At 32.3% G+C, this 20731-nt stretch overlaps 1 protein-coding gene across 2 annotated transcripts in view; it reads left to right on the top strand.

Annotated features, from left to right (window-relative positions):
• The window catches only part of LOC145241464 (monocarboxylate transporter 12-B-like), a 373770-nt gene that overhangs the window by 180277 nt on the left and 172762 nt on the right, over positions 1–20731 (top strand). For both annotated transcript variants that reach the window (XM_080104444.1, XM_080104445.1), the window contains one exon: positions 6228–6794. In XM_080104444.1, coding sequence (XP_079960570.1) covers positions 6228–6794 — 567 coding nt within the window. The remainder of the gene's footprint in view (positions 1–6227; positions 6795–20731) is intronic.

The raw sequence follows: 20731 nt of genomic DNA on the forward strand, positions 1-20731 counted from the left end.
CGCACACATTCAGCTTTATATTATATAAATATATATATATATATATATATATATATATATATATATATATGTATATATATATATTAGAGTCCCGAGAAACGACAATAAAAAATGAGTAACCGTTTGTATTTTGCATCGTAGCCTAAAAAAAACGTCTCCTAGGACAACCGTGTCCCGAGTTTCTAATATATACAGATATATATTCTGTAGGTTTTATTCAAGAGATTTAAGTTTGAGTATAATTATGTTTTTAGATGTTTTAAATGTGAAGTGTTAATTTTCAGCTTCCCATTAGTGTCGAGTAATCAGGGTAGTAATATGGATACTTTTGTGACTTTCTTATTGTGGTTATTTCATTCATAAATTAGTTTGTAGGCTGTTTATAATTGTGGTGCACTATGCTTTGGTTTTCAGATAATGTCAGCTCATCAAGTAATAATACGAACCATTTCGAGGCCAATCACACATCATTTTATGCGTATCGGCTCGGCTCTTCTCATTAAATTGAACGAAATCGAATATCTAATATTTTTATTCTGTTTTCTCATTTCTTCACCACATCATTACTTGGTTTATACAAAGTTTCAGTCGGATTGATTAGTAATTTCCAAGGAAGTATTGATTTGTGCTAACTTTCTAACTGTGCATCGAGAGAATAGCATGTTCATCATTGCATCTTATCATAATAAAGACTATACAAAATTTGAGCCAGACTAGGATTGTAGTTTTTGACTGCAATGTAAACAAACAAACAGAAGTCTATATATATATATTTATATATATATATACATATATATATATATAGAGAGATAGATAGATAGATAGATAGATAGACATGTGTGTGCGTGCGTGCGTGTGAGTGTGTACCTGTGTGTGTCTTGGTGTGTGATGATAATGAGAATAATGGAAATAGTATTCTGACGAAATAGAGAAATAAAAATAAACAAACCAAGTAATGTGTTCATCAACGTTTCCTTGTTATTTAGTCCAGAGGAAATCTCAAAATCCAGATGAAACGTTGATTAACACATAACTCGGTTTTAAATCAATATTTTTAACACAGTATTTTGAAATATTTTATCTGTTGTACCGAGAAAAGTTTGAGATGATTTTTTTTCTTTGATAATTTTTTAACATAATAATAAATTAATTGATGCTATTAATTTGCTATTGTGCTGTTATATTTTTACTACACACACACACACACATATATATATACATAAAAATTATATTAATAAAATAATAAATAGCTAAAACATCCTCTCTTTTTTCTCTCTCTATATCTTTTGCCCTCTTTTTGCATTTCTATGATTTAATGAATTAAATTGTTATTGTTTTATGATTACAATTGATTTTGATAAACGAAAAAGAATTAAGAAAAATCACCATATGATTGCAGATTTCATCCTCCGCTAAATAAACAAAATAAAATGAAAACATATAAAAGTCTCATAAACAGAACATTACTTTTAATGACATTTGGTGTTCCAATGTACTTTGCGCACGAACTAGGAGGAAATGAAACATATCAGATGTTGAATAACTTGTATAACAGATAATAGCAGCTGTTAAAGTTAGTCATCTCACTGTTCATACTATGAAGTTGTGGAGGAGTTATATGTAGCGATTCCAAACAGTTTTGTGTTATCACAGTTCTTAAGTCTAGATAGATGAAAAAGTGTTTCCAGCTGAGATTAAAATCCGATTATTGTTTATTTTTACTGTGTTGGAGACGCCCATTAATGGGATTCATGACGTCACTTCCTCTGGTGACGTTACTTTCGGTATCGAGTACCGGTGCCGGCAGTCTGAAATTTATGGTATTACTCAACTCACTTTGCCTGTAATATTTGTGAATACATATTCGCTTCCTAAAATCCCGTGTTTCTTCGTTATTATTACCATTCAACCCCATAACAACTGGCGACAAGGATTCAACTTTCACACGGGTTAACTCCACAAAAAAAAATTCTAATTGACTTCAAAAGAACGTCGGATTTACAAGCTAAAAAATCGACTGGCAATTACGCTCGAAAATTAAAAAAAGAAAAGAAAGAAAACGAACACATGGCAACGTATCGAAGAAATTGTAAGTTAATCTTTTTGTCTCTATATTTAAATTGAAAAGAACCGTTTTAAACGCATTTTTTAATGTTTAAAAATAAAGTTGGTTGCCCATTAAAAGAAGAAAGAAAAAAAAGAGAAAAATGTTGGCCCAATTTTCACCGCGAGAACAATTCTTTCTGTTTTCCCCGCGAGTACAAAACTGTCGAGTTTTTATTTTCATGCAAATTGAACATTTTTCAAATGAAGTAACAAGTTTTTTTTTGTTTTTTTTTTACTTTGTTTTTGCTGCTAATTTATGCAATATTTTGACGAAAGAAAAATGTTTCTTTTTCCCCCTTTTCGTTTTACTTGGACTAAATGCAATACGTTTTTTTCATTGAGTGGAATTTTTATGAAATATTCTATCTTTAACTGTCGGCTTTAAGTGAAAAACTTTTTTCTGGCGCATCTAGAACGCTACTAAAGGCCACAAGACAGTACTCTCAAATTGAAAAAAAAGCCTTGAGTATTATATTTGCTGTAACAAAGTTTCATAGGTATTTACACGGCAGAAAATTTACATTGCAGACGGATCATAAGCCGTTACTCACAATATTTGGTTCCGAAAAAGGCTTACCAACATATACGGCTAATAGGCTGTTGAGATGGGATACATTATTACTGAATTATGATTTCACGCTGGAGTACTTGTCTTCGAAACAAATTTGCCATGCGGATAGTCTACGTAAGCTGATACCATTGAAAAGGGATCCGTTTGAAGATTCCATCATTGCCACTCTTCATGATCAGAGAACTCCCGGTGTCTCTACCGGAGATTAAAAGGGAAGCGAACAAGGATGACTTCATCTGTGACATAAAAAATAAGATCGCCACAAAGGGCGATGTTCCGAAAGTATTTTCGCTTTGCGATGAGGTTTTACTATATGGCGAAAGAGTGGTGATTCCCAAGTGTCTCCAAACACGAATTCTACGGGATTTTTACACAAGACATCCTGGGAAAAATCGTACGAAGAGTTTGATGAGGAGCTATGTCTACTGGCCTAATATGGATAATAGCAGCAATGAGAGGATGGACTCGTGCACATACTGTGCCCTTGAGGCTAAATCACAACCGATTACTTTAAGCCTTGACCGAAGACTGACCAGCCTTAGTCTAAGGTGCACATCGATTTTGCGGGTCCGCTCGAGGACAATTATTACTTAGTCGTAGTCGATAGTTTCACCAAGTAGCCTGAGATATTGAGGTGCAAAAGACCGACAACTGGAACGGCTATAAATTTCTTACATGAACTGTTCGCACGTTTCGGTGTAGTCGATTGTATCATAAGTGATAATGGACCCCAGTTTCCATCTGCTGAGTGCAAAATTTTTTGTGATACGTTCCAAATTTATCATACCACCACTCCCAATACCATCCAATGGGTCGAATGGGCAAGAGGACGCTTCGTGGACACTCTCAAAAGAACACTGAAGAAGGCTCAAGGGACCTCAATAGATGAAGCACGTCAACAATTTCTACATGTGTATAGGATTACACCCAATCCGAAAACACCAACAGCAGTCTCACGTGTAGAAACGTTGTTTACGCGGAAAGTGAGATCCGTTTTTGACAAGTTTTTACTTAAACAGTCAAAGCCACTAGTGACCATTTGCGTTCCCAGTAAACGTTTCATACCAGGTGAAAAAGTGTTTTCCAAAAGTTATAAAAACAACACATCATTCTGGGATGTGGGTATAATTACTAAAAGAGTTGTTGACATGGTATATATCATCCAATGACCAACATATACCCACAAACGTCACCAGAACCAACTAAGAAGATGTCGATCAATTGAAACCGACGACAGTCCATCATTGGAAGATGAGCCGATACACTTCGAAACTTTTGATTTTGAACCTCCTTAAACAACACCATAACTACGGCGGTCGTTCCGTAAGAGAAAGTTTACCGAGCTATTTATGATAAACCCTAAAAGGAAGAGATACTGAAAGCTTTTACGAATAAAAAGTTTGGGAGGGAGTGTTAGAGACGCCCCTCTGTCATTAATGGGCTATCTCATGACGTCACTTCCTTTAGTGATGTCACTTCTGGTATCGGGTACCGGTGCCGGCAGTCTGAGATTAGCTCTCAACCAAGTAGATCGGTTGAAAACGCCCTACTGTTGAGGAATGGTATTGCTCAACTCGCTTTGCCTGTAATATTTGTGAATACATGTTCGTTTCCTAAAATCCTGTGTTTCTTCGTTCTTATTTAATTTAACCCCATAACATACTGTCAGAGCTTTATCCACTGCATTATCCACACGGGGCATGATAAAGGAACATCTTGCTTCCTATATAAACAAGATTATCTGCTGTCGAAAAGTGCTTTGTTCATTTAGAAGTCTATCTTATAGCAATTATGACGCCAACGCATATGTTTTCGAGTGCGTCTTCATGTTTCAACTAGAATAAATATTCTCCCAAAAGTTCTGTTTACACTACTATTACGTGGATAGCTAAATTATACCTTTCCACGAGTTAATAATGAAATTGAATCAGCAACTCCTCTCTGTCGTTATGTGTGTCTGCATATATTTTTGTATATGTGTGCGTGCAGTCAATTTACATGTACTTTATGAACATGATGATTGGCTGGTTTTGTATTCATATTAATTTTCTTTTTTTTTACTCACAACTACATTTCATGGTATATGCATTTAGGATATTCTAAATGCATATATATAAGATCATTATTTTCATTGCACACACACACACACACACACATATATGTATGTATAGAGAGAGAGATAGAGACAGACAGAAAGAGAGAGAGAGAAAGATAGAGAGAGACAGACAGACAGACAGTGTGTAGAGATTGTGTGTTAGCGTGAATATGTATGCATTGTATTGGTGTACGTATGTGTGCGTATATGTATGTTTGTTTATCTTTTCTAAACAAACAAGAAATTATTGCTTGTTCAAACGCAAAACTTGGACAGAAAGCAAATCTAGATAAACATTTGATTATCTCAATTTACTTCCGCCATCTTTTTTGTTTTGATAGAAAATTAAAATGCGGATGAAAAGGCTGAAAGAAGAGCCGACGGAAACTTTTTGAAGTAAAATAAATTATTTAAAAAATTAAACAAAAATTAATGCATTTTTTTATTTTCGTTTGTAGCAAGAAGCCACAATTTGTCACGTTTGCGAAAAGGCGATCGCATATTCTTGTAAGGTTTGCATGAGAAAGTCGTTGATACTAAAACTCGTTCTATAGAGATTCGGATTGGGTTGAGTGACCTCCACTTACCTCAAGATACACACACAACCAGGCTACCTTCATCGTCCCCCTCTATTTATATTCTATGCAAAATCTAGTGATATTTTTTGTTGTGATTTTCTGTATTGAAAACTCTACGTAAATCGAAAGGAGATATGTATATCACGGTGAATATTTACCTGCATCTTTGCACATATATTCTGATTAAGGTGTTTTGAACAGCATTGACTATGAGACGAAGATCAGTATTTTGATTTCACTTATTAGCAAAACTTATAACAAATGTATAAGGTAACGCCGATGGAATGAAACAGAATTCGATGCAAAACATAATTATATATTCAATTTTAATGAGAGGCAGTTAGTTCATTTCGCATCATATTTACACACATATACACGGAAACACAACACACACTCACACACCCAGATACGCACACACACACACACACACATATATATATGTAATTATTTTTAGATTCAGACAAAGATATCGCCTACATAAACTATAAAAGCCACAGACCAGAAGTCCTGGACTCGAGTTTCGTCCTTCTTTGAACTCATCAGTAGGACACATCACAACTCTGGATTCGAAACTTTGGTTGCGAGACGAATATGCTACCATCGGAGCCATTATTCAACATTCACTAAAACCAATGTCTCACTTCGTCTCTCTCTTACCTTCATCGTCCCCCTCTATGTATCCTCACTTTTCGCCTTTACTAATTACGTGATTCAGCACTTCTTTTATCAATCGTTCTTTATATGCCTCATTCGCTTTTGTTATGCAATGCGATGTGCATGCGTTTTTTAATTAATCTCTTTAAGATTTTCCTTTTTTTTAAATCGCATTCGAAAAATATATTAAGATTGCATTTCGGTTTTTTGTTTCTCTTTCCAGGCTTAAACATTCCACGGAGCCATACTACTGATTACAGTCGGTCATGTGTAAGTGATCAATCCCCAAACGAGCTGGAGGGTGCATTTGGGGGTCCAATTGGTATCCGCACTGCAAGAAACCTTAACCGGACGCGCAGGAGCCGAACTCTCACCGTGGTGGACCTGCATGCTTACCCCACATGCCATCGCCACGGCAGTCGATGTAGCATTGCATCCACGGCCAGCACCAGTAGCAGCGACAGTTCGAGCAGCGGTATTTCCGAGAGTAGTAGCAACAGTAGCACTAATAACGGTCGCGGTTATCGTTGTGCCACCATGAACTCTTTGAAAAAGTCGATGAGCGGTTATGAGAAGGAAACGAATTATGACTTGCTCGAAAAGCAAACGTCCTCGCCGGGACCAAACGGTTGTTGTCACAAGGGCGACGTTAAAATCCGCAAACCCAAGTGGACGTCGCGGTTTACAGAATGCAAGTACCCGTCGCTTAAAATGGACAATCCGAAAGATAAACACAAACTTTGGGGATGTTTAGTTGTACTTGGGAGTTTTATTACGCACTTAATTATAGGTAAGTAATATTGTTCTTGCCTTTATTTCTGATGACTTTATTTTTGAGGATGACAATATTATTTAAAAATGTGATTTATGAATGTCTCCTTCAATTTCGATAATGTGTTTTATGTGATGTACAAGTTAGGAACAACTAGATATGATTATATGGAAACTTTTAGTATTATGAACCTACCCGGTAACCTTTGCTCCATACATAAAAATCCAACGGATTGAGAACTGAGAAGCTATGACTCAAAATGTTAGGGAAATTTTTCTGCTATCCATTCTTGCTTTTAGTGAGCCTTTTAGCTTTGCTGGAACTTTTCCGAAGTGAAATTTCCTTTATTTCTCTTTATATTTGATGTTTTTGTGGACAACGTTTCAAATTGTTGTATTTGACGGACCGTGTTGCTTGCAATCAGCCATAAAGATTTTTAATACCACTAACAGTGTTTCGTACTGCTTGAGTAAATATAAGTGTTATTAATGTGTTAAGAATATAGCTTACGTTTGGGTAACATTAATAGTTTGTAAATTTATGCATTTATCAATTTCTAATATAATAAACGAGAGAATAATCGATTTTTATGAACTGATTTTGTTTTTAAATTGCAAAATTCAGTTGTTATAATCACTATGACTCTGTGACGTTTCATTCGTTGTGTAATTTGCATGAATCATTGTGAAAATATTGTACTTCAATACCTTAAACATCTTGTGTATCTGTCTTTTTTCTCTTTCTGTCTCTCTTGTAGAGAGAGAGACAAAGGAGAGCAAGGCACACACACATACACACACATATACACATTTATTTATTTATATGTGTATTTATTATTCAGAAAGTGTATGTTTTGCTCTATCACAACTCTTCTATATGGATTAAAGTATAACCGATTTAAGCCCAAATTGAAACTAAGGATTTTCAACAGTCAACTATTCTATCTGTTAGGCTACAACCAACATAGAAGTGAAATATTAAGGCTTATATAAACACTATTATCCACCGAAAAGTGGCTTTTTTACGAAGTGTCCGCATTATCGTTCATGATAGATACTTCGCAGAGATTAAGTACTGGTAAGATTGTTTACAACGGTAAAATCGATCGAGTTTCACATCCCAGCTTGAAACATTTATCGTGTCTAACCATATTGATGAGCTTCGATAAAACAGCTTCCAGTAGGTGTCTCGATGTGCACCATTATCATGTAAACTGTTCGCTCTTTAGTACAGAGTACAGATTTTATGCGCAATAATTATTACATGTAAGATATACACGTCTTGAAATACGCGTAACATGAACAACGTGATTACTTGTTAATGAACATCTTTATGAATTTTATGCAGAATTTTCAATGTTTGCCTGTCGCTATACAAGTTTGTGTTTGCGAAATATTAGTAGCAAAGAAAAAGCTCTTCACTTGCAAATTCATTAACCTTCCCATATAAATGTACTAGAAAAATACCCGTACCAAGAGATATAATTTAATTCTGTGCTTACGACTATTCAGCACAAGATATACTACTAGTAAACCTTATATCTATAGCCCATATTCTATATTTTATTAATATTTATTCATTCTAGAAAGTGTTTAAAAAACTTAAGTAAAAATTTAAATCAATACAATCTGCTTAATTCGTATCTTACGATTATGTAACTAATTTAATGCAAACTTACAATATTTCGATTTTCAAGGTTCTTTTCCATAACAAGCCTTAAAACACTTTAAAATAAGCAACAATGTAATTTAGTGGCATTTATCGATCAATGTAACTATTGTCAAAATTGAAATTGAAATGTATTTTAACGGAATTCTAACATCCCGTCTTTTTTAATTTTTTCATGACATGATATTAAACTAAATATAGCTTATATTATGCACATTTACACCTAGCGCCGTGTCTTAAATGCAAAAAGAATCGTTTAACAGGGAACACTCCATAAAATTATATACCAAGTATTATATATATATATATATATATATATATATATATATATATATATATATATATATATATATATATATACTAGCTGGGAGACCTGAAGTTCCGGGATTTAATGGAGATCAACAAGTTTGCACCCTCCCATACTTTTATGGTTACCGAACTGGTAAATCGACCATTTTTAAATCAAATCGATTGATTGCCTGCTCTAGGTTGAGCCCACCGTAGTGCACCGAGATGAGATTTGACATGCCTTCCCGCATTGACTTAGTCCACAATGCATCGTAGTTTACATTGCGCTGTAGAGTAGTTACTGCTGATTTTCTAAAATTATTTTATGTAATAGCTTGAATTAAAGTTTAAAATGCAAAAGTAAAGTTCCATGGTTCAATTATGCTCTAAACAGAAACATCATTTCGGACGCACCCCTATCATATCAAAGAACATACTGTTAATTTTATATGCCAAGTTTCTTTATATTTGTGAGGTAATAAAACTTCTCAAATACACTTGTGATGTTAGGGTGTATATGATGTTAACTTTAATCAAAATGGCTTGTTCATTCTTCCGTCGAATTTTTTGATTATCGATACTTAGCGAAGATATTCCGATACAAAACTGATCTAAGATCACTGCCAGGTATATGAGTTAGATTTGTGTGAAATTTCCAAAAAGTCGGCCTAGCCGTTATGGGGTTTATAAGAAACAAACTAGCACACACAAAGTTCTTTTTATATCATAGTAGATAGATAAGTATATACGCTGAAGAAGGTTCCATGTAGTATCGTAAAATGTTATCACCATATTCTGTCTTGTCATATGTACATGAATCAGAAATGACATATTTTCTTACTTGGATATTATCTATATAATTATTTCATGTATCCACATAAAATGTTATAAACTGATATAATATGGTGGGCATCAATATTTAGTATTTACTTTTTAAGCTGACGATTCCCTACGAAGATGAAACGCGGAGGATTCGGTCTAGCATAATTACCATAGATGATCATAACTTACTATATTTATCTACCTATCTATCTATGTGTCTGGAAGTGAGTGAGAAAAGGAGAGACAGACAGAAAGAGATAATCCTAACTCTGAATAATAAATGTAGAAACATAAATGAATTGAAGGCAACTTACACTGACACGCAAAAAAATAGCCGGATAGAAAAAATGTGTCGGCTGAAACCTCATTAAGCCAATTCAGAAAGAGCATTTGGAGATCTTCGGATAAAGTATAACTTGAAATGAACGAGTGACTCGAAAGATGATCGGAATGCTATTTTTTGGTCGACTTGGGTGGTAATTAAAACTGACTCTGCTTCTAATAGATAATTGCTTAGATAATGAATGAATAATATATAGTTGACATATATAATAGATAGTTGCTTAGATAATGAATGAATAATATATAGTTGACATATATAATAGATAGTTGCTTAGATAATGAATGAATAATATATAGTTGACATATATAATAGATAACTGCTTAGATAATGAATGAATAATATATAGTTGACATATATAATAGATAATTGCTTAGATAATGAATGAATAATATATAGTTGACATATATAATAGATAGTTGCTTAGATAATGAATGAATAATATATAGTTGACATATATAATAGATAATTGCTTAGGTAATGACTGGATAATATATAGTTGACATATATAATAGATAATTGCTTAGGTAATGAATGAATAATATATAGTTGACATAGATAGCAATGAAAAAAAATAGATAGCAATTAAAATAATAGATAGCAATAAAAAAAATAAATAGATAGCAATAAAAATAAATAGATAACAATTAAAAAATAAATAGATAGCAATAAAAAAATAAATAGATAGCAATTAAAAAAGAAATAGATAGCAATTAAAAATAAATAGATAGCAATTAAAAAATAAATAGATCGCAATTAAAAATAAATAGATAGCAATTAAAAATAAATAGATAACAATTAAAAAATAAATAGATAGCAATTAAAAATAAATAGATAGCAATTAAAAATAAATAGATAGTAATTAAAAAAATTAATAGATATAAATTAAAAATAAATAAATAGCAATTAAAAATAAATAGATAGCAATTAAAAATAAATAGATAGCAATTAAAAAATAAATAGACTACAATTAAAAAATAAACGGATAGCAATTAAAAAATAAATAGAAAGCAATTAAAATATAAATAGATAGCAATTAAAAAATAAATAGATATTAATTAATAATAGATAGATAGCAATTAAAAATAAATAGATAGCAATTAAAAATAAATAGATAACAATTAAAAATAAATAGATAGCAATTAAAAATTAATAGATAGCAATTAAAAAATAAATAGATAGCAATTAAAAAATAAATAGATAGCAATTAAAAATAAATAAATTGCAATTCAAAAATAAATAGATAGCAATTTAACCTAAATAGACAGCAATTAAAACTAAATAGATAGCAATTAAAAAATAAATAGATAGCAATTAAAAATAAATACATATCAATTAAAAATAAATAGATATCAATTAAAACTAAATAGATAGCAATTAAAAAATAAATAGATAGCAATTAAAAAATAAATACATATCAATTAAAAATAAATACATATCAATTAAAAATAAATAGATAGCAATTAAAAATAAATAGATAGCAATTAAAAATAAATAGATAGCAATTAAAAAATAAATAGATAGCAATTAAAAAATAAATAGATAGCAATAAAAATATACTGACCAAGAAAGCTTTCTAGATGGGCAGTTGTCAAGCCATATCGATCTTTTTTCTGACATCTTGCTCTGGACAATTTACGTCTAAAATCTCACAATTCTTATGTTATCTCAGTAAAGATCAAAAGCAAGCTCATCAATTCTGCTGATGTCGTTTTCATAACAAAGTTTATCGCTGTTTAAGAGTCGATAGGAACAGCTTTAAATCCTACACACATAAAATCCCTTTTTAATTCATTTTCAAAACGAATTTTTTCTGCATCGCATTTGAAATAATTAAATCGTGAGAGTGTTTGGACGTAAAAAATATAAGCAAACAGAGCAGAAACGGTCATAGTTCATCCCAGTGTGAAACTCTACCATTGTTCACAGAAATTAATATTTCAATTGCTTTCAATGAAAAATATATTCTGAAAACAATGCCTCCTTCAATATTACCAGAAACTATGGCAAAAGAGTATTTTACCGAATCAGTTCAATCTAGAGTTGATGATTCGAGTCAGTTATGGCTCTTATGAGTTTTGGAGAATAACAAACGTTTTAGGCAGATGCAGAGGTCATATCTTCAGTATCTGATAAAATCAAAATGTTCGCCAATAACATTGAACCAATTTCCATTAGTTGGTGTCAAGGTTATTTATCCCAAATACCTCACGTGATCAAACAAACTCTATGGATCATCTGAATAAGTGTTCGTAGTGTTGCCAAACTGATCAAGAACCATGTTTAATGATGCTGCACACCGATCCTCATCATTCCAGTACAGAATAATCGGTTTTCTGATCGTCCTGAGTAAGTTGCTTGAATCTGTAACGCATCTAGTAGTTGTCAACCACATCATAGAAAACAATTTTCTTAGCGATGGACATCCTATCCTCGAGTTGCTTCCGGGTTTTCATAAATGATGGCAAATCACTAAAACGAAATAAAATTTTTAAATATTAAATATTCTTAGATCAAATACAAATTATCTTCAAACACCTGTCACTTCCTCTGATTAATTACAACTAAGCAACGTGCTATTCACCTTCTACTCGTGTTATTACTTCGCTATATCTAATCCAAACATTTTAATAGAGTTCGATTTTCTCGGGTGTGGTTGTATTAAATGTACTAAGATTTTCATCTGTTCGGCTCAAGTCTTGTCAGCGCGAGATCATTTGGCATGTTGTTTTAATGAGGATGACGTTGCCTTGCAAATACAAGAATAATGACAGCCACGATGATCAACGCCAATGGATAAAATGTGATGGAAATATTCAGTTTTATTATTTTACTTTTGACAAATATTATAGAAAACGCCTTTTTTTCTGTCACCCGTTGATCCAGCTAGCTGTATCCGTGGAGGCTTGCAGACGTTTGTCCAAACATCTCCCATTCTTAATTACAAAAATACTTATGTTCCATGGTAACCTATCAAAGTCAGTCTCTACAAGTATCTATTTATTATAAGCAGATGTAAGAATGACCTGAATAACTAATCGTTTCCTCAAGTCTAAAAGGTAGTTCAACGAGTATTTATTTATAAAAATTAGTTTTATTTAATTACTGGTGCATCTGATTTTAGTACAAAATGTTTCCACACTCATTTGTATCATTTGAACAAAACTGTTAAACTGAGTATAGTCCATAGATTAACCTGTACACTTACCAAACACGTTGCACTCAGCATTTCCGGTCATGACTTACAGTTAGTGTTAGCAGTGTAACCGCCTTTTGCACATATATAAAGTAAAGTTAGTTTCCAACTCTATTGAAGCTTGGTATGAATCTAGATATAAAATAGGTTTCGTTAGTTAAATAGTCAATGTTGTTAGAAAGAAAAAATGTACTTTAGATTTATTTCTTCAATGTACATATGTTATTCTTTTCAATCAGCATTAAAAAGATTAAATCATTTCAGACAGACATGGCTACCGCTAAATTTTCATATGCAGTTTATAAGCGTTCTGTTCGAAGCGTCTTCTTTATTGTTGCATTTTACTTCATTTGAAGTGCTAAGAAATAAAGGGGCCTTTTTCCTAGGAGCTAATACTTGGCCTCTATAAATATTCAAATATTTTATTAAAGTTCTCTGAATTAGTAAAGAAGTTGCGAACATTATTTCCCTCATCCAAATCGTCCACTTAAATATGTTATCTTGCAATCTTGTAATGGTTTCATAATCTGCCGGTGAACGGTTGAAACTAAAATACTAAATAAATTAGTCATGTATTACAAAAATAAAACAGATTAAAAATATATTGTTATAGGAAGAACTATCGGATTGTGCGATTAAATGTGTGCTAAGTTTTTTTTTCGCGTTTAAAATATGTAAATAAAAACATAGCTATAAATGCTTTTTACTTTTTTTACATTAGCATTTTACGAATTTTATTTGTATTTTTCTTTGCAAGTTGGAATTATTTTCAAACATAAACTAAACAAATATGTTTATGATTTAAACTAGTAAAATTGCTTTTTTATCAGAGAGGCGGTAGCACTCTCTATATAGGGATGACCCGTACACGCCTATATACGCCTACAAAACAAAACTATCCAAATCTCAACTAAAATCAACTTATAAGTTTCAAAAAGCACATATTCTTACAGAGAAGCGTCTTACGAATCTAGCGAGTGTCAGAACGTCGGTTAAAATGTCAAAAGAGAGCAAAAAAGAAAGGGTACAAAAATGGCCAATTGTTCTTTTTTCTTCTTTCTTCTTTCTTCTTCTTTCTTCTTTTTTCTTCTTTCTTCTTTCTTTTGAGACGATGTATCTCGGTGTCCGAACGGTCTCTGACAACAGTTCAAGCATCAATCGACTGCTCTTTACACGGAGAAGTGCAGTGACCCATCGCTTTTAAGCTAACTCCATAATTAAATAAGATTACGTGTAATAACAAGTTTTAAACACTATATACCCAATGTAGACAGACCACTTCGAACACGGAACTTCTCTCAAAAGGGACAGCTCCAAATAATACACCGGATGCTCACAGACGTTCCAGTTTGCCAGTGGCCTATATTTCTTGGACGCTGAATATTTGAGGTGAACGTTAAAGTTTTTTTCTTTAAACAGTAACCCACCAGCGTTAATGAAACCACGAAAACTTTATCTCAGTTGATCAAAATTGTTATAAGAGTAACCTATCAGCAAGTACGAAGTCAAAAAACAATGTTATAAAAACAAATAATTCTTCAGATTTTGAACTGTAAAATATGTACAAAATGTCAATGCTGTGACCAGGATGCGAACCTAGGTTAGCACGGCCACAACGTGGGGTCCTAACCTCTAGAGGATCACGGCTAACACTGACGTATGTCGCTCTTGGCAGAAAGACACATGACTACTGTCAAACTATTGAAAAATAAGGAGGAAACTTGAAATTCTCACGCATGCGCAAAAATACACTATAGCAACCATTGTTAAATGCAGCTGAATCTCTTCGCTCGCTAAGAAAAGTAGATCAGACCAGTTCTTCTAAGAACTCACCAAACGCCAAAGGAAATAAGTTAAATTAACCGCAAAAGAAACTGCAAGAAAGTCATCTTCTAAGAACTCACTGGAAGCTGACCAAAAAGAATCAAAATCCAAGCCCTAGCCACAAAAATAACTAGATATTGTGGCTACTATACATAATCTACTAATAGAAACAAGTATGTTTTCTAAAATAAACTACAATAAATTAACCAAGTAACCTCACACTGTCACTGATTAGGACTTCACATAAAGATAACAACTACACTATTGGTGTATATACCGTTCCACACTTTAACTATTGGTGACGGGGCAGTATCTCAATTCTACGAGAGTTGTCTTGCTATAAGATAAGTGATATTATAGTAAGATACACATAAGTGTTATATGTTTACATTTAATAAAAATGCCAAAGTCAGCACGTAGTAAAAAAGCTCAGAGAAATATAGTCTATGAAAAAAATAAAGTCAAGGTATTATCTGAGCAAAAAGAATACTATCAGAAAAATGCTGAAATAATAAAAATTAAGTATCATGCAAATCCTGAGGCAAAGAAGGCTGCCTCACGTGTTGACTCAAAAGCACGGTATAACAGGGATCCCGAGGGGGAAAAACTGCCTCACGTGCTCTTTATAACAAAGAACCAGAAAAAAAGAAGGCTGCCTCACGTGCTCTTTATAACAAAGAGCCAGAAAAAAAGAAGGTTGCCTCACGTGCTGACTCAAAAGCACGGTATAACTGGGATTCCGAGGGAAAAAAGCTGCCTCACGTGCTCTTTATAACAAAAAAAAACAGAAAAAAGAAGGCTGCCTCACGTGCTGACTCAAAAGCACGGTATAACAGGGATCCCATGGGGAAAAAGGCTGCCTCATGCACAAACTATTATAAATATAAATATCAAAAACTGCCAAATCTTTGCTAAAACGCCAAAGAATGAACCAAGAAAAATTTAATAGTGAAGGTATGAACATTTTAGAACTTTATAATACTCTAACTGTTTTATCAGAGAGGCAGTAGCACTCTCTATGTAATATAGAACCGATGGAGGACCAAGAGGCAACTCCTAAGGCCCAAAACCCAAAGACCTAAAACCCAGCAGGAAGCGACCTGCTACTAATGGAGGCGGCAATTAGCCGCCTCCTAAAAAAGACAATACTATCATGAATGTAAGTTTAAAAATAAGACTGTAAGTAAAAATACTAATTAACAAGAATAAAAAAGCATTGGAAATGCAAAGGGATATAGGGATGGTATGCCAAAAAGTATACAAACAAGATAGCTATGAATGGCTAGGCACATGGAAATAGAATTGCATCCAAAGTATAGCCCTATAGCTTTTTACAACAGTAATGATGGCACGGAATGAGGATTGGAGAAAAGCTATAGGGCTATACTTTGGATGCAATTCTATTTCCATGTGCCTAGCCATTCATAGCTATCTTGTTTGTATACTTTTTGGCATACCATCCCTATATCTTTTTGCATTTCCAATGCTTTTTTATTCTTGTATATTCCGTAATTGACAGTTTAAACACGTTAAAATTACTCGTGTAAATATAACTCAGATCAGCTTGTCTAGTCGTTTAAACCGTGATTATACAAAAAAAACTACTTAACTATCAACGCATGTTAATATCTAACGTTTTTTTTTTTAATGGAATATAACAAAATTCGTACAAGACGTAACTGTTACCAAAGGCAATATAAGTAACACTTCCTACTTAAGCGGCTGGTTAAGAAAAAATGAAGAATGTAAAAACATTTAACCAGTGAATTCTATTTCAGATTCCTTGATTTTTAAGAGTGATTTTCTCACTGTAACTGTAACCAAATGCAACAGCAGTTAGTTTTCTGCATATTTTTTTTTTACAATTTAAACTATTTTAAGTTTTTTTTTTCATTTAATTGGCAGTTTAAACACGTAAAAATTACTTCCAAATGTTTATTAATACTTTGAAGATTATGCAAACAATAGACTTTTTTTATCCTGTGCTTCTATATTTTAATAACGAACATAATTATTATTTATTATTATGTCTATTTGAAAAGTTTACTTAAAAATAGAATGGCGACAGTAGTGTTTTCCCCCTTTTGCTTTTTGCAAAAGTTATGTGGAAAGACATTGAATTCAAAATTGGCGAACGCGTTTATATTGAGGAAATTTAGCAAGTCAATCACAAACCGCAAATTGACAACAAAAAATTTTAATAATAAATATAAAGAATAGTATTTGATCGGGGTCAAGTGTAGAAAGACAAATAATTGGTTAAATAAATTAATACATAACTGAAAGAAAAACAGGCATTTTAAAATATTTTTTGTTACATGGTAGATATTTCTGATCCATTTCCGTAATTGTTAAAAATATTTTTGCGTCACAAATATCATGTTTCTACATAAATTCTGTATACTCACTAGTCCATAGCTAGCTATATCATATACTGACCCTAACAGGTTGCGAGTAGTCTAGTAAGTAATAAATTCCAAAGTAAGTTTTAGAACAACAAATGTTGCTAATACGCAGATATACACATTTTCAACTTTCTACTTTGATAACACTGCTACGCCTTCATTTTTGCAAGTTAGCGTGATGTAAAATTGTGTTTGTTTTAGAGGTAGCGAACATAATTAATAAATCGGGTATTTGTTTTATGAAGAGATGGTTCGTAAAGATGAAATTATTTCTGGAGTCTTATTGAAAAATTGTAAAATCTCAGGTTAAAACATCAGTAAGTTTGTGCAGATGTGTGTTATGATTGCAAAATATGGAGATAAGTTTATTCATAGAGTCATCCTGATATTGACCCTGAGCCTGCCCTCGACTACAAGCACGCAGGAAATCCGATAGAAAACCCTAACAATTGCACATTTGTTTTGAAAAATTATAGTTTATTAATTAATTAAATGTAGTTTATTAATTAACTATCATTACTTGTTATTTAATGGAACAATTTACTTATATTAAAGGAAATTATTTATCTACAAATTCGTTAAAAATGTCACATATTTTTTAGTTGTCAGTATATTTGTGTAAAACCGAATTTAATGCCTGTATTTGGTAGCGGTGTTTCTACAATCGTTATGTTAACGCATAATCGTTACATATAAAGTGATGTGAATTGTTTCCACTCGATCGGTGTGTAGTATACTCTACCTTTAGAAGCGAAGCAAGGTAAAAATATCCAACAGGTGATTTGTACTGAGCTCTTTGAAGGTCAGCCGTATCGGTTTCGTTCGACGCTTGTAGAACAAGAATAGAAGAAAAATTCTTGCCTGAACTCCATTCCTAACATGGAAACAAGTTGCCTTCATTATTGACGTTCGTCGATTACGTGCGCGTCTGCACACACTCTTGTGTATATATATATATATATATATATATATATATATATATATATATATATGTATGTATATATATACATACATATATATACATACATATATATACATATATGTATATATATATATATATATATATATAAACTAAAAATTATAATAAGTTTACCAAGGTAATAAAAATCGTAAACTTAAAATACATTATAAATATTAAAGAGTTAATATTTACAAGTAAATTAATCTCAACCAGATGTAAAAGCTCAATAAAACGTAAAAGGAAATAGAGCTTATAATATGAACAAATGATTAATAAAACATGTTAAAAGACATCTTGAAAAAGAGTTGAAAACATATTTAATTTTAAAAAAGGAAGCACAAGATAAGTTGATAGTCCTTAATCCGCGGAGTTTCGAAGAAATACTCTCCTCCTCATCAGAGGGCAGGAATTAGCAAAATGCGGGATCAGATTTTGCATATAAAAGTATTTAATGAAACTACAAGTAAGTCACAGATCTTACTTGGTTAAAAAAAAAGGTGAGGTAAGAGGAATAGGAGGTAAAAGAAAAATGATAAAAAGATTTCACACGAATGGATAGTCGGGTGAAGGGTAATATATATATATATATATATATATATATATATATATATATATATATATATATATGGAGAGTGTATTAGAAGAATCTATTTCCCATGATGAATAAATGTATAATTACTTAAACAGAACAGTTTTGCAACGTTTTAGTCAATTTTAAATCAGGATATAATTTTATTAAAACTTATGTCCATGATCAGTATTCCGATTTTTATCAAAGTTCATTAAATTCTACAAAATGTGTATGAATTAAGACTTACATTTAAGATGAAATTACAATTCAGGGCATCCTGCTTGATTAAAGTCTAAAACTACAGATGAAATCATCGTAGGAGTACGAGAAAAACTGTAGAAATTCCTGTCAAAAGACATGATGAAAACCGTTTTAATCTTTAGAAAAATCCATGAATGCGGAAACCAACCTTCATAAATTACGAACTCTAACGAGTGGCATTGAAGTTTCTACAGACATAAAACAAAACATGGAAGATACACCACGTATAACAATCATAAAATTAAATCTGCAAGAAATCTTGAACACCATTACAAGTGGTATTAGCCCCGACTATAGTCGTAAAATGTAGAGGAGAATGGAAGGACCAAAGCGGAAGCACATTAACTATAGTTTCATAAAAGGAATGTGTGTGTGAGTGTTTGGTCTTTATGAATTTGTAAATGGCTGGGTGATTGTTTTCTAATTTCACACGAAGATACTTGGTTGTCTGGGCATGTTTTTAGGTAGCTTTCTAAAATCGATGATCTAAAACATCCGATCCGCAATAAAGTGAATATTTTTTACACAGACCAACATGATATGTGCATCTGAGAAATTTTATCAGCGAACAAGCAAAAAGCCAACTATATATACTCAACTGTAAGGTTTGTTGTTTTTTTTTTTTAATAACACTGCGGCGCGTTCAAACTGAATGTTTGCTTTTAGAGTACAACAGAACCAACATACTTCACTCTTTTGTGCATTTAACTTTTATTTAAGTGATTAAGTAAAGATAATTGCATAAAATTGAATAAAAGTTTGTTTTTTAATAAGACAAGGGAGTTCGAAATGAATTTTTCTGTTTAGAGCACGATTGAACGAAGAGGAAAAGAACGGGGGAAAAACTTACGTCTTTGCTATCACGACCACCGCCAACCGGAAGTGACGTAGGTTTAAATTAAGGCTAGACAATCGAAAGGTGAGGATAACTTTAAAAAATATCAGCGAAAAAAGCGACCCCCTGTAGAAAAGTTCCCAGTTGAAGGTGAAGATATTAATGCTTTTAGCCAATTTTTCAATATTTGTCGTCTGAAATGTCGAATTTCAAAACGATATTGATCGTGGTAAAGTCCGTCACCTCTTTCGAAAGTTTTAGACAGACATGCAAACATACATACATACATAAATACATACATTTATATATTGGTAACTAAACATTTTCGACCCAAACCGATTAAAAAACTTACCCTATCTCTGAATACCCTTTATGTAAAATTTCAAATGTTTAGACCAGAAATTGTCTGAGAAATTTGGTAGAGACCGCAGAGATCAATTTTTTTTAATTTGACCCTTATTATAACCCCTTGATATTTATTGTTTTTGGCTCAAATAAAGTTATTAAGTTAGATCCATGTCCAAGGAACCTATATTTAAAATTTTAAGTGTTTTTACTCAAAATTGGCGGAGGAGTTTTGTAGAGTTCTCAAAGGTCAAATCGTTGAACTTTGACCCCTTAACCGCCAAATTTCTGGCCAACAACGGATTACAAAGATTATTTCCAAATCTCAGTACCCTACATATCAAATTTTGAGTCTGTAACTTGACAGAGTTATTACACACAAACACACACAGACACGTTCTCTTATATATATATATATATATATATATATATATATATA

This window comes from Euprymna scolopes, chromosome 20 (genome assembly GCF_053919585.1).
Source record: "Euprymna scolopes isolate OS-2025 chromosome 20, ASM5391958v1, whole genome shotgun sequence".
NCBI lineage: Eukaryota > Metazoa > Mollusca > Cephalopoda > Sepiida > Sepiolidae > Euprymna > Euprymna scolopes.